Consider the following 14,162-nt stretch of genomic DNA (forward strand, 5'->3'; position numbering starts at 1 on the left):
CGACAAGACAGCCCACAGTGGGGAGGCGAGGGCCCTGGCGGAGTGGTACCAGGAAAATAACATCTCCCTCAACGTCAACAAAATGAAGGAGCTGATCGTGGACTTCAGGAGACAGCAGAGGGAGCACGCTCCCATCCACATCGACGGGACCGCAATGGAGAAGGTGAAAAGCTTCAAGTTCCTCGGCGTACACATCACTGACAATCTGAAATGGTTCACCCACACAGACAGTGTGGGGGAGAAGGTGCCACAGCACCTCTTCAACCTCAGGAGAATGAAGAAATTTGACTTGGCCCCTAAGACCCTCACAAATTTCTACAGATGCACTATTGAGAGCATCCTCTCAGGCTTTATCACCGCCTGGTATGGCAACTGCACCACCCGCAACCACAGGGCTCTCCAGAGGGTGGTGCAGTCTGCACAACACATCACCGGGGGCACACTGCCTGCCCTCCAGGACATCAATCACCTGAGCCACGGCCTGTTGACCCCGCTATCATCCAGAAGGCGAGGTCAGTACAGGTGCATTAAAGCTTGGACCGAGACACTGAAAAACAGCTTCTATCTCAAGGTCATCAGACTATTAAATATTCATCACTCGCCGGTCTCCGCCCAGTACCCTGCCCTGAAATTAGTCACTGTCACTAGCCGGCTACCACCCGGTTACTCAATCCTGCACTTTAGAGGCTGCTGCCCTATGTACATAGACATGGAATCACTGGTCACTTTAATAATGGAACACTGGCCACTTTAATAATGTTTACATAATGTTTTACACATTTCATATGTAAACTCAGCAAAAAATAAACGTTCCTTTTTCAGGACCCTGTCTTGCAAAGATAATTCGTAAAAATCCAAATGACTTCACAGATCTTCATTGTAAAGGGTTTACACACTGTTTCCCATGTTTGTTCAATGAACCATAAACAATTAATGAATATGCACCTGTGGGGCGATCGTTAAGACACTAACAGCTTACAGACGGTAGGCAATTAAGGTCACAGTTAGGAAAACTTAGGACACTAAAGAGGCCTTTCTACTGACTCTGAAAAACACCAAAAGAAAGATGCCCAGGGGCCCTGCTCATCTGCGTGAACATGCCTTTCCATGCTGCAAGGAGGCATGAGGACTGCAGATGTGGCCAGGGCAATAAATTGCAATGTCCGTACTGTGAGATGCCTAAGACAGCGCTACAGGGAGACAGGACGGACAGCTGATCGTCCTCACAGTGGCAGACCACGTGTAACAACACCTGCACAGGATTGGTACATTCTAACATCACACCTGCTGGACAGGTACAGGATGGCAACAAAACTGCTGAGTTACACCAGGAACGCACAATCCCTCCATCAGTGCTCAGACTGTCAGCAATAGGCTGAGAGAGGCTGGACTGAGGGCTTGTAGGCCTGTTGTAAGGCAGGTCCTCACCAGACATCACCGGCAACATCGTCGCCTATGGGCACAAATCCACCGTCGCTGGACCAGACAGGACTGGCAAAAAGGGCTCTTCACTGACGAGTCGCGGTTTTGTCTCACCAGGGGTGATGGTCGGATTCGCGTTTATCGTTGAAGTAATGAGCGTTACACCGAGGCCTGTACTCTGGAGCGGGATCGATTTGGAGGTGGAGGATCCGCTATGTTCTGTGGCGGTATGTCACAGCATCATCGGACTGAGCTTGTTGTCATTGCAGGCAATCTGAACGCTGTGCGTTACAGGGAAGACATCCTCCTCCCTCATGTGGTACCCTTCCTGCAGGCTCATCCTGACATGACCCTCCAGCATGACAATGCCACCAGCCATGCTGCTCATTCTGTGCATGATTTCCTGCAAGACAGAAATGTCAGTGTTCTGCCATGGCCAGCGAAGAGCCCGGATCTCAATCCCATTGAGCATGTCTGGGACCTGTTGGATCGGAGGGTGAGGGCTAGGGCCATTCCCCCCAGAAATGTCTTGCAAGGTGCCTTGGTGGAAGAGTGGGGTAAAATCTCACAGCAAGAACTGGCAAATCTGGTGCAGTCCATGAGAAGGAGATGCACTGCAGCACTGCAGTACTTAATGCAGCTGGTGGCCACACCAGATACTGACTGTTATTTTTGATTTTGACCCCCCCCCCCTTTGTTCAGGGACACATTATTCCATGTCTGTGGAACTTGTTCAGTTTATGTCTCAGTTGTTGAATCTTGTTATGTTCATACACATATTTACACATGTTAAGTTTGCTGAAAATAAACGCAGTTGACAGTGAGAGGACGTTTCTTTTTTTGCTGAGTTTATATACTGTATTCTACTGTATTCTAGTCAATGCCACTCCAACATTGCTTGTCCTAATATTTATATATTTCTCAATTCCATTATTTTACATTGAGATTTGTGTGTACTGTTGTGAATTGTTAGATACTACCGCACTGCATTTCGCTACACCCGCAATAATGTCTGCTAAATATGTGACCAATAAAATGTGATTTGATTTACCTTAAGTACCTTCAATCAACAGCAGAGGGGGCTATGCATTCAGATCAGTAAGTAGACCTAGTGGATGTCCAAAATCATATAAATAGAATAATATATATTTTCAGATTCCACTTTAAGTCATCGTTAGCACTGTCTTGATAAGAACTTGATGTATCAATGTACTTGCTAACCAGTGACGTATATAAACGTGAGTATACAGTATATATCCATGACGCTAACCTTGCTCTTTTTCACACTGTTTCTAGCATCCAGGGGGTTTGTTGTAATGTATCGTTTGTAATATCAGTCTCTTTTATGGGGCTTCTCTGTTAAAGCCTGCGGCTTACTTGAGCTGATGCCATAGACACAAAGGCACCATGTCCCATATATCTTACCAGTAAAGGGATGAAAAAGAACTGGGGAGAAAGATCCCCCATTACCACACACACATACGCGCCGGACACCACCCAGCCAGACTGTAATGCCAGGCATATGCCCCCTCCCCCCCCCCACGCCACGCAAGAAAATCGGCCCTATGAACATAAGGAGCAAATGATGGAGGATTAGCACTCTCTCTCTCTGTCTCACCCCCCACCCCCCTTCTCGCTCTCTCTCTCTCGCTCTCCTTTCTCTCGCTCTTTCTGATGTCTAATTCTCCACAGCTGAAGGGACACATGGCGCTATTCCCTAAATTAGGGCCAAGGTCAGATTGGGGGTGCCTGTGCAGACATCGGGGGTGCAGACAGTGAGAGGGTCTGTGGTATCTAGTGTCTTGATTCATTCACTCATTTCTGTTCAATGGTATTTCATAGGAAAGGGGCTGATTGACCTTTAAATAAATATTTCTGGCACATATCTTTATGGGGTTACAGTATAGCCTATGGATACATTTTACAATGGCAATGTAAAAAGTGACTAATGCGTTTTACACTACGGTAGTAGAGGGTAACTGTACCACATGGCAAAGAGTCCGCCTGATTAGCCTGGTAGCCATTTTGAACCAGAATCGTTACCATATTGACTTCTGGGAATGATGCCTTGCCTGAATGTGCAGTTTGAGTCTCATTCCTACAATGTATGTCTGTCACCTTGTCTACCTCCTCCCTCTCCCTCTCTCTCTCTCTCTCTCCGTATCTCTTTTATGCAACACACACACACACACACACACACACACACACACACACACACACACACACACACACACACGCACACACATTCCAATCATACCACCGTAGGGAGGAGACAACATTAATACAGTGTCACTCCTTTCATCTCTGACCTTCCTCTGCACTTGATTCAATTAACTCTCTGGGCTTGATGTTCACTTCCAAACACAAGACAGCGACATAAACAACAAACACGCACACATGCCCTAAATATTTGTGCTTTACATCTTGACACAAGTTCCCCACAGGGGGCTGTAACCTACTGCCTCAACCAAGAGAGGGCAACACTGGCACATTTGGCCTGTCAGTCAATCTGGATCACTGCCACTCTGCTACCATCCCTCTCCAATGAAGGCGGCTGTTATTCGTATGTCTCAGACCCACCAGCAGTTGCTGCCATCAGTCATCAGCACCCCTCCACCCCCATCAGCCTGGGAGCATGGGCAGTGGGGAGGGTGAGAGGGACAGGCAGCGTCATGCTTCATAAAGCTGTCTGTTACTGTAGGTTTTTAGTTACTCCTGCCCGGGGCTGCAGTCGGAACTGGATGTTTTGAGGGCCGGCGGCAGTGGCGGTGTCTCCCTGATTCCTCTCCCCTCATTTTTTAGGCGGTGACGAGGACGCAGTGCCCCTTTGACAGGACAGCATGGTACTAGAGGAGGCCCCTGTAGGTGAGTTGGTCTCATTGCAGTGCCGACCGTTGTAATGTATTGTGTATTGACACGGCCTGCCCGGCACACACACACACACACACACACACACTGATATATCTGTGATATCATATCACACAGCACTGTGTACAATCCGGAGCAGGCATCTCATTGTAAGGGATGACTAGGATTCAGTTTCTTGGGAATCCCTAAACTTGACAAAGCCAATATCATGTTCATGTCTCAACAACGGGAGTAGAGGTAGGAGTCTAGTTAGGAATGCTGGCAGGTTTTGTGTGGGAGAGTCTTCCTCCCTCACAATGGGACGGATGGTGGGAATGAAACCTTGGGAAAGCAACATTGAATATGAAAATAAGCTTTTTCTATTTCTCACTGTATGGTTAGACATGATCATCTGACCCAAAGATTGGCTAAGGGTTTATTGACATACTGGTGTACACTTTTTTGGGACACAGGGCTGGTTAGGTAGGACACTTTGAATGAAAGAATGAGTATCTGGGCTAGTTAGGTAGGATAATTTAATGAAATAATGATTATCTAGGCTGGTTAGGTAGGATCATTTAATGAAATAATGATTATCTAGGCTGGTTAGGTAGGATAATTTAATGAAATAATGATTATCTAGGCTGGTTAGGTAGGATCATTTAATGAAATAATGATTATCTAGGCTGGTTAGGTAGGATCATTTAATGAAATAATGATTATCTAGGCTGGTTAGGTAGGATAATTTAATGAAATAATGATGATCTGGGCTGGTTAGGTAGGACAATTTAATGAAATAATGATGATTTGGGCTGGTTAGGTAGGACAATTTAATAGAAGAATGGACATCTAAGCTGGTAAAGTAGGACAATTAAGTAGGACAATTTAATGAATGACCTGAGTGGATTAGGTAGTACAATTAGGTTAGATAATGTAATGAATGAATGGATGTCTTAGTTGTCAGACAGCAACAGATCATATTTTAAAAGGTCACAAGTGTGTATGTTTTAAAGATTTTTATGGGTGGCCTGTGTGCTTTCTCTGAACAGCGGTGGCAAAACAGTACATATGTTTGTCCTCTAGTCAGATAAAGAATGGAGGGAGCTGCAAAGTGGCAGAGGACAAGTGCTGTCATTCCGCTGTGACTCCATCCATCAGCTGAGATGGGATGACAGTGGGAATGACAGACAGCTGGGTGCCTCTGGGGGTGGAGGAGGAGAGGAGAAAGGATGGAGAAAGGATGGCGGAGGCTGAAGACTGGAGAAAAGACGAGTGGACTATAGGAGAGATTATCATGGAAGAACCATTTGGAGAGATGAGTAAATATGAGAGGAGAAGTGGAGAAGGGAGCAGAGGAGAGGGGGATAGTAACAGAGAAGGAGAGGAGGGGGTTTGGAGTAACAGATGAGGGGCTTACTGCGATTCGGAGGGGTGTGATGCTGCTTTAGTAGGATATTCCGTCTGGAACAGACAAGCTGAGAAATCCACACTGCAGCTGTCAATTGTTCACCACCTACACACACCGCCTGTTAAGACACACACTCCATGTGCTACGCACACACACATTCACCGCCTATTCACTCACAGGTTACATACACGCACGCACGCACGCACACACACACATTACTTTCTGAGGATTTTTGTATTGAGCAATAGACTACTTTTCAAAAGAGCCCGAGATGTAGTTTTTGTCCCTACTGTTAATCATTAAATCGAAATGAACCCTTGAGATATGTACATTTCCGAGGGGTTTGTCATGTTAAATATTAACATCTTTTATTTCAGTTGCAGTATCTCATCTGGGTAATTCAGGGGTAATGACTTATGGTGTGGCACCTCTGGACAGTTGGTTGTCCCTATAAACAATGGTTATCACGTTGCCCTACACCCCCTTTTATGCACAGCTCCAGAATGGATCAGGTCACACTGCTTTATGGGTAAATACAACATAGAATAGAGTATGAAGTGAAAGCCAACAAACAACAGTCGATGGAGACGTGTTATAGTGCAAAAATGCTACAAACAAGACAATGTGTGCAACGATATAATACATTTCAAGGACAGGGCAGTGAAGACACGATTAAACATATATTGCAACACATTGACAGACAGGCAGTCATGACCCACTGAACTATGGGTAAGTGTTCTGTTGCATATTCTGGAAGTTCGAAACTATGACGTTTTACAACCACTGGGATTTGACTTGCTGGAGTTTATTTGGTCCTGTGTGGCTCAGTCGGTAGAGCATGGCGCTCGAAATGCCAAAGGTGGTGTGTACGATTCCCGCTGGAGCCGCCCATATGTAAAATGTATGCACGCATGACTATAAGTCGCTTTGTATAGAAGTGTCTGCTAAATGGCAAATATAATATTAATTTGTGATCACTAGGGAATAGGGCTTGTGGCCTAGGTATTTATCAGGTTGCCATTATAGGTCATAAGGCATTAATACAAGTGAATTACCCATACAAGTCAATTTACACACCTTACAAATACTATGGCCTTCGTATCTGCGTCAATACTCATATTCAAAGTTTCAACACTAGCCTATATATTTTGCAGTGAATCAGAGGTCCTGTCATGGCCGATTTAAAATGAAGAACGATCAGTCCACATAACAGGGCCTCTGATTCACTGCAAAATATATAGGCTAGTGTTGAAACTTTAAATATGAGTATTGATGCAGTTACGAAGGCCATAGTATTTGTAAGGTGTGTAAATTGACACATAACAGGCTTCTTTAGAAAGGCAGAATGAAACATGTTATTACTACATTCATGAAATATTGGTGAACGTTTGAAACACTATTTCAGAGTTATTCATTTGTGTGTAAAAATAGTTACATGGATTTGATCATTTATCCCATAACCTGCACTTCAATATTTGTTCTAACAATTTAAGATTGCAGGCTAACATATTATATTGATTTAAAAAAAAAGATATGTAAAAATACAAGTTCATTTCTGTTATATTTCGATTATCAAATAATCTTCCATTGAAATAAAACCCAGTTCAATGTAGCTGTTGTCTGGCCACTCGTAGCTCATTCCCGCACACTCACTTCTCACTCACTCTCTGTAGTCCCGTTCCGTTTATGTTCTCACCTGTACGGAAGTGAACATAAAAGGCTTGGCAGGTAAGAATGTCTGAACCACGCAGGCACTCAACGTCTTTCCTGCCAGGTAAGAAAGACGGCGCATTCTCTTGTCGTTTACCCTAGAGAGTGATACCAAGAGAAGCTCACTAAGGCTGGAAATACCTATTTGTTTTGTTAATTTTACTGTACATATGAGAGTTTCCAGAGAATGTTTTGTTGTTCTTTCATATCCCTATAGCAGTTACCGCGAGGACCAATGGGGATTGCTGTACTTCTGGTCCTGATTCTTCGGCATTGGATCAACAACGTGGAGGGTAAGACTAGCGACCGGATCGAATGACTTTGATTAATTAAATAACTTCTCCTTTCAAGGTTACATGTAACTGCAGTATATCCAGATTTTCCCCAAGATTCTAATAGCTTTATTGTACTTTTATAGAGGTAAATATTCCACGTCATACATGAATGCAATGTATTGATTACATTTCAATTACTTTATTTGATCCAGTGGTTTATATATACAAATATTTATTTATAACCCCCCCCAACCCCACCCACCCACAATTATTATTGTGACTTATCATGATAACATAACCTAGCATTTGCTCTAGTTATTCATGCGCAAATTAACCAGGCGCATCACAAAGACAGAGGCGCTTAACAATCACTCATATACTGATATACAAAAGTATTACATGCCAGGTAGCAGTGCCGTGAGAACGTGTAACCAGTGCTAGACAGGGCCAACCACGCTGACCACTTCTATATTCTATATTCTATATTCCCCGTGTGGTGTCCATGTAGGAACATGTTCGGTTGGCAGTGCAGTGACTTGTGACGAGTGTCTCCAGCTTGGTCCCCACTGTGCATGGTGCACACAAGAGGTAGGCTCTACGTCTAGGGCAGGGGAACCCAATTACATTCAGCCGTGGGCCGATGTTTACTTGAGCGGATAGTGGGGGGGGGGCGCATTATAGTTATAAATAATTTGTGCACTGCAAATTGACCGTAAGAATTGCAAACAGATAAAAATATTTGACAAAAACAGAAGAATTTCAAACTTGAATTACATTGGGATACGATCACATAGGCCTCTCTATTTATTTATGCGTGGGAATACTAGGGAACAGAGTTCCTGAATAAAAATAACGTTGACGTCATTTTCTGCTGATTGTACAGTCTTTTATGTCCAAGAACGAAATGTATATATGTCTAAAAAAATATATATATATATTTTGCACAGAACTTTGGGGGCCGAATAAAATCACTGCCTATTGACTGACGAAACACCAGTAAAATATGTTAGAGTCTCTGTGTCAGATTGGCTGTAACGTGGGAGTAAAACCTTGTGGTGTTTTTAACCTCTCAGAATTTCACAGACTCGTTTTTAATCAGTGAGCGATGTGACACGCCGTACGTCCTCCAAGAGAGAGGCTGTCCCCAGGACCAGGTAGAATTCCCAGTGACCAACTCCGAGGTCCTCCGGGACCAGCCTCTCGGGAAGAAGACAGGAATTACCAACATCACACAGATATCCCCACAGAAGATGGCCCTCAAACTCAGAACTGGTAAACCTTCATTTATACAGTTACTGATGGAGACCTGGGGCAGTCGCCGTGTCCATTATTTATACAGTTACTGATGGAGACCTGGGGCAGTCGCCGTGTCCATTATTTATACAGTTACTGATGGAGACCTGGGGCAGTCGCCGTGTCCATTATTTATACAGTTACTGATGGAGACCTGGGGCAGTCGCCGTGTCCATTATTTATACAGTTACTGATGGAGACCTGGGGCAGTCGCCGTGTCCATTATTTATACAGTTACTGATGGAGACCTGGGGCAGTCGCCGTGTCCATTATTTATACAGTTACTGATGGAGACCTGGGGCAGTCGCCGTGTCCATTATTTATACAGTTACTGATGGAGACCTGGGGCAGTCGCCGTGTCCATTATTTATACAGTTACTGATGGAGACCTGGGGCAGTCGCCGTGTCCATTATTTATACAGTTACTGATGGAGACCTGGGGCAGTCGCCGTGTCCATTATTTATACAGTTACTGATGGAGACCTGGGGCAGTCGCCGTGTCCATTATTTATACAGTTACTGATGGAGACCTGGGGCAGTCGCCGTGTCCATTATTTATACAGTTACTGATGGAGACCTGGGGCAGTCGCCGTGTCCATTATTTATACAGTTACTGATGGAGACCTGGGGCAGTCGCCGTGTCCATTATTTATACAGTTACTGATGGAGACCTGGGGCAGTCGCCGTGTCCATTATTTATACAGTTACTGATGGAGACCTGGGGCAGTCGCCGTGTCCATTATTTATACAGTTACTGATGGAGACCTGGGGCAGTCGCCGTGTCCATTATTTATACAGCTATTGATTTGAAGTTGATTTAGAAACTCTTTTTGATGAACGAAGGATGTTTAATTTATATTTTCACATCATTTGTCACGTAAAGATAATAATATGAATCGAATTTCTCCCTAGCATGGTCAGACCTTGAACTGACCGGAGCCCGGAGAGAGAGACAGAAAACACTCTGTTCGATTTCGTATTTTTTTCTTTCAGGCAGTGAGGTGACCTTCCAGATCAGCGTGCAGCAGACAGAGGACTACCCTGTAGACATCTACTACCTGATGGACCTCTCAGCCTCCATGATTGACGACCTGGAGATGATTAAAGACTTGGGCTCCACCCTGTCCAAGGAGATGGCAAAGCTCACCAGTAAATTCAGACTTGGATTTGGGTCCTTCGTTGAGAAACCAGTCCTCCCGTTCATTAAGATCACTCCTGGAGAGCTGGAGAACCCTTGTAGGTAGGGTACAGTGTGGTCGTGAGAAATTAAATGAAAACCACATCCTCTATGGTTGAAGTACAAATGAAGAGCACTTTCTTTATATAATAATATAATATATGCTATTTAGCGGACACTTCAATCCAAAGCGACTTATGGTCATGCGTGAATATGTGTGGGTGGTACCAGGAATCAAAACCCACTACCCTGGGGTTACAAGTGCCAAACTCTACCGACTAAGCTACAAAGGACCATCTTTCTGTGGAAGAGACAGATTTTCTCACTAAAAGAGCTTAGTAAACGACACAGTGTTTTTGAGTATGTTTATAACAAGCTTACTTGTTGTAAGTAATAGTAATATCTAGTAATAATTCGTTAGTTAAACGGTGATGGAAATATTTGCCTGCCAAAGTCTTATCTGTAGACATGGAAAGTCATGGAAAGTTCTGTTGTTTTGAATTTGTCTTAGAGTGGGAACCCTGGTCATAGATGTAATACGCTATGTTTCTCTATGGTATTCCCATGCAGGAGTGTGGATGAGAGCTGTCTGCCGACGTTTGGATACAAACACGTCCTACCCCTCACCAGCAGCACAGAGAAGTTCAACAATATCATCACCAACCAGCGTGTGTCTGCCAACATCGACCTGCCCGAGTGTGGCTTCGATGCCATTATGCAGGCTGCTGTCTGTGGAGTAAGTGAAAGAGTCTGGGGTTCAGGTTTGATTTGATTTGTCCCCAAAGATGGTATTTTAACAGAAGAGAAAAGAGCTGAATAGAAAATAATACTGCAGAATAGAATATAAGGGAATAGAATAGAATAGCTTTATTTTTCAAGGGAACTTCGGGTGTGCTTTGACAATGGACTATTGTATTATTGCGGTATAATAATCTCTCATCTCTCCCTGTTAGGACAAGATAGGCTGGAGGAATGACTCCATGCGTCTGTTGGTGTTTGTGAGCGACGCAGACTCTCACTTTGGGATGGACAGCAAGATGTCAGGCATCGTCGTCCCTAACGACGGGGAGTGCCATCTGGACAGCAACAATGAATACTCTATGGCTGCCCATCTGGTAAGGGGACAGTCACATCAGATTCATTTATTATTTCTATGACTGGGGTTGTTGTACAAGGATTCACTGTTTATGATACTAACATGGCATTCATTCCTATCCATGGTGAAGGAGTGTCCCTTTACTGTAAAGACTACTGGCTCTTTGGGGTCTAGGCCGGGTGACTGTAAATCACTTTTTATTACTGTTGATGTGAAAAGGGCTTTAGAAATACATGTCATTGTTTCATTCATTGGGATGAAATACGATCGCCTGAGGTTTTAAAATACTGGCTTTGTCCATCCAGGAATACCCAACTCTGGGACAGCTGATGGATAAACTGGTGGAGAACAATATCCTGCTTATATTCGCTGTGACGGAAAATCAGAAACACAACTACGAGGTGAGAACGTCTCCTTCTCCCTCAAATTGTCCTTTTCCCAACAGCAACATGACGCTTACCTGTTAGAAAACACCGGGTTGACACGAGGTATGCGGCAAGCCGGTTATGAAATGGAGAAGGAAAATGTATCTCTGTGTATCGGTGAGGTTAGCATATTTGATTTGCTAAGTGCTCTCAGTGGACGTGTTGGAACAAGCGCTCTCTTCTTCATGTTTTCGGTAGAACTTATTTCCTTATGACGTGGCTGTGACTGGTCGACCGACCTACATGAACAGTAACCGTGTGTCTGTTGTGTGTTTTATCACAGAACTATGCAGATTTCATACCTGGTGCCACGGTGGGGGTTCTGGAATCAGATTCAAGGAACATCCTGGAACTGATTGTGACAGCGTATAAAGTGAGAATACGATTCTGTCACTGTGGGTGTACAGTGTGTTTGTTAGTTAGCAGGACTATTGAGACTTGCCGAGTACACGGACGGTGTGACCTCTGTCTCGGTCCCTCGGGTTAGATATCTCCTATCTGTTTATCTCTTCTCTCTCCCTCCTCTCCCCACCACCCCTCTCCCTCCTCTCTCTCATCCCTGTCTCCCCGTTCCTTCCCCCCTCTCTTCCTCTCCTCTCTGCACCTCGGTATGCTGTCAGCAGGTCTGTACTCGCCCCTGCTGTTTGATCCTCTATCGTGGCTCTGTGTTCCTCCCTACAGTCTAATCCCTATTGGCTTCAGGCCTACAGGCAGTGTGTGTGTGCGTGAGTGTATGCACGAGGGTATGCGCGAGTGGTGTGTGCGTGCGTGTGCGTTGAGGGGGACGAGAGCAGACCCACAGCTTCTAATCACTTCATCAGACACTTCCTGAAGAGCCTACCATAGCCAAGTCACGTCTGGCTCCGCTAGTTATGCCAAGGGGCTTCACTGAGAGCTTTATTCAACACCGAGCTAATGGCAAAGCACTTAGCATCTAGCATCTAGCATAATAACAAATGTACAGGACATACTTTATGTGTAAGCTATTAAGAGGTTAGCCACATTACCGATGTAGCTTATTTTTGTGATAGCTAGATATTGATTTAGTGCTCCTCATAGTACACTGTGCGTGTGTACACAGTGTCTCAGCTCAAGCTGTTTCTCTCAAGCATCACACAGACCACATCTTCCCCAAAGGCCTGAAGGAACTGAAAGGATAAAAATGTCAAGTACTCTGTCAACACTGTGCTCACTCAGAGAAAGAGTTATATTGGAGTCATATCTACCTCACTATAGCCTGTGGTGATTGGCTACTAACACCTGGGATACCTGGGAGCTTGACGGAATACCTGGGAGGTTACTGGGATCATGACTCAAACCACTCAGAGAAAGGGACTTACCAATATAGTGGAAGACTAGGAATGACTAGGCCCAGCTGAGTAAACCTCAGCAGTGTTGGAGCATACTGTAGACTTAAAAAGTGTGTGATAAGTCAGTGGTTGCAGAAGATTATAATGGTTCCTTTTCTCTCTTTCACACATACGCAGACACACACACACGCACACACACACACACACACACACACACGCACACGCACACACACCCACACGCACGCACGCACGCACACACGCACACACACACACTCCTATTACACCCCCCCCCACACTAAAGAAACAGCATAATCCATTGAGTGTGAGGTAAAATACAGCATTGAATAAAGTACAAAAAAACACTTACCTGAACTCTTCCCTCACGAGGTCTAGGACCTGACCGTGGCCCCGTTATAGGTTCCCTTTGTGTTTCCAGGAGCTGCGGTCTGAGATAGAGCTGGAGGTACTAGGAGACACAGAGGATCTACAGATCTCCTTCACAGCGATCTGTCAGGATGGGACGGTACTACCTGGACAGAAACGATGCTCCAACGTCAAAGCTGGAGACACGGTTTGTTCCTGTTTTGCTCATCAGTTGGTCGGTGATGTTAAAGAACAACATTCCTATAGTTTCATATTGTCGTAACAAGTTTCCAACTGACTATACAGCCACCTCAATGCATGTATGCTCTAACATCCACCCTTCAATCTCTGTGATTCCCAGGTCTCCTTCAACGTGACGGTAGAACTCTCAGAGTGTCTCGACGGTCCCCAGCGTTTCCTCATCAAACCGGTGGGCTTTCAGGACCCCCTGGAGATAGACCTGGAGTCCCTGTGCTCCTGTGCCTGTCACCAGACCCCCGAGCCCAACAGCAGCCACTGTAGCCTGGGCCGGGGATCTCTGGAGTGTGGCTCCTGCCTGTGTGATCCAGGGTACATGGGTTCCAAGTGTGAGTGTACGGAGGAGAGCGTCCAGAGCAGTAACTGCAAGGCCAGTGGCGCTCCGGAGTCCTGTAGCGGGCAAGGGGAGTGTTACTGCGGCCAGTGTGTGTGTCACCCGTCTAGTTTCGGACGCGTCTACGGGGCCTACTGCGAGTGCGACGACTTCTCGTGTGTGAGGTTCCGAGGGTTGCTCTGTGGAGGTGTGTACGCCCGGTCGAAACACGGACTCTCATGACGAGCGTTGTGGTTTCACCTCT

At 45.2% G+C, this 14,162-nt stretch overlaps 1 protein-coding gene across 5 annotated transcripts in view; it reads left to right on the plus strand.

Annotated features, from left to right (window-relative positions):
• The first annotated feature begins 4,060 nt into the window (after positions 1-4,060).
• Positions 4,061-14,162, plus strand: part of LOC106574237 (integrin beta-6) — a 16,483-nt gene continuing 6,381 nt past the window's right edge. Inside the window, exons 1-11 of one of the 5 annotated variants that reach the window (XM_014149958.2) lie at positions 4,061-4,287; positions 7,605-7,680; positions 8,171-8,250; positions 8,736-8,934; positions 9,949-10,195; positions 10,703-10,868; positions 11,086-11,247; positions 11,534-11,629; positions 11,937-12,026; positions 13,400-13,534; positions 13,688-14,105. In XM_014149958.2, the coding sequence (XP_014005433.1) occupies positions 7,623-7,680; positions 8,171-8,250; positions 8,736-8,934; positions 9,949-10,195; positions 10,703-10,868; positions 11,086-11,247; positions 11,534-11,629; positions 11,937-12,026; positions 13,400-13,534; positions 13,688-14,105 (1,651 nt within the window). In that variant the 5' untranslated portion in view covers positions 4,061-4,287; positions 7,605-7,622. Of the gene's footprint in view, positions 4,288-7,331; positions 7,681-8,170; positions 8,251-8,735; positions 8,935-9,948; positions 10,196-10,702; positions 10,869-11,085; positions 11,248-11,533; positions 11,630-11,936; positions 12,027-13,399; positions 13,535-13,687; positions 14,106-14,162 lie in introns of those variants that run through there. The other 4 variants (XM_014149957.2, XM_045697623.1, XM_045697622.1 and 1 more) reach the window with 4 other exon arrangements.

Source organism: Salmo salar, chromosome ssa16, assembly GCF_905237065.1.
Source record: "Salmo salar chromosome ssa16, Ssal_v3.1, whole genome shotgun sequence".
NCBI classification, from domain to species: domain Eukaryota; kingdom Metazoa; phylum Chordata; class Actinopteri; order Salmoniformes; family Salmonidae; genus Salmo; species Salmo salar.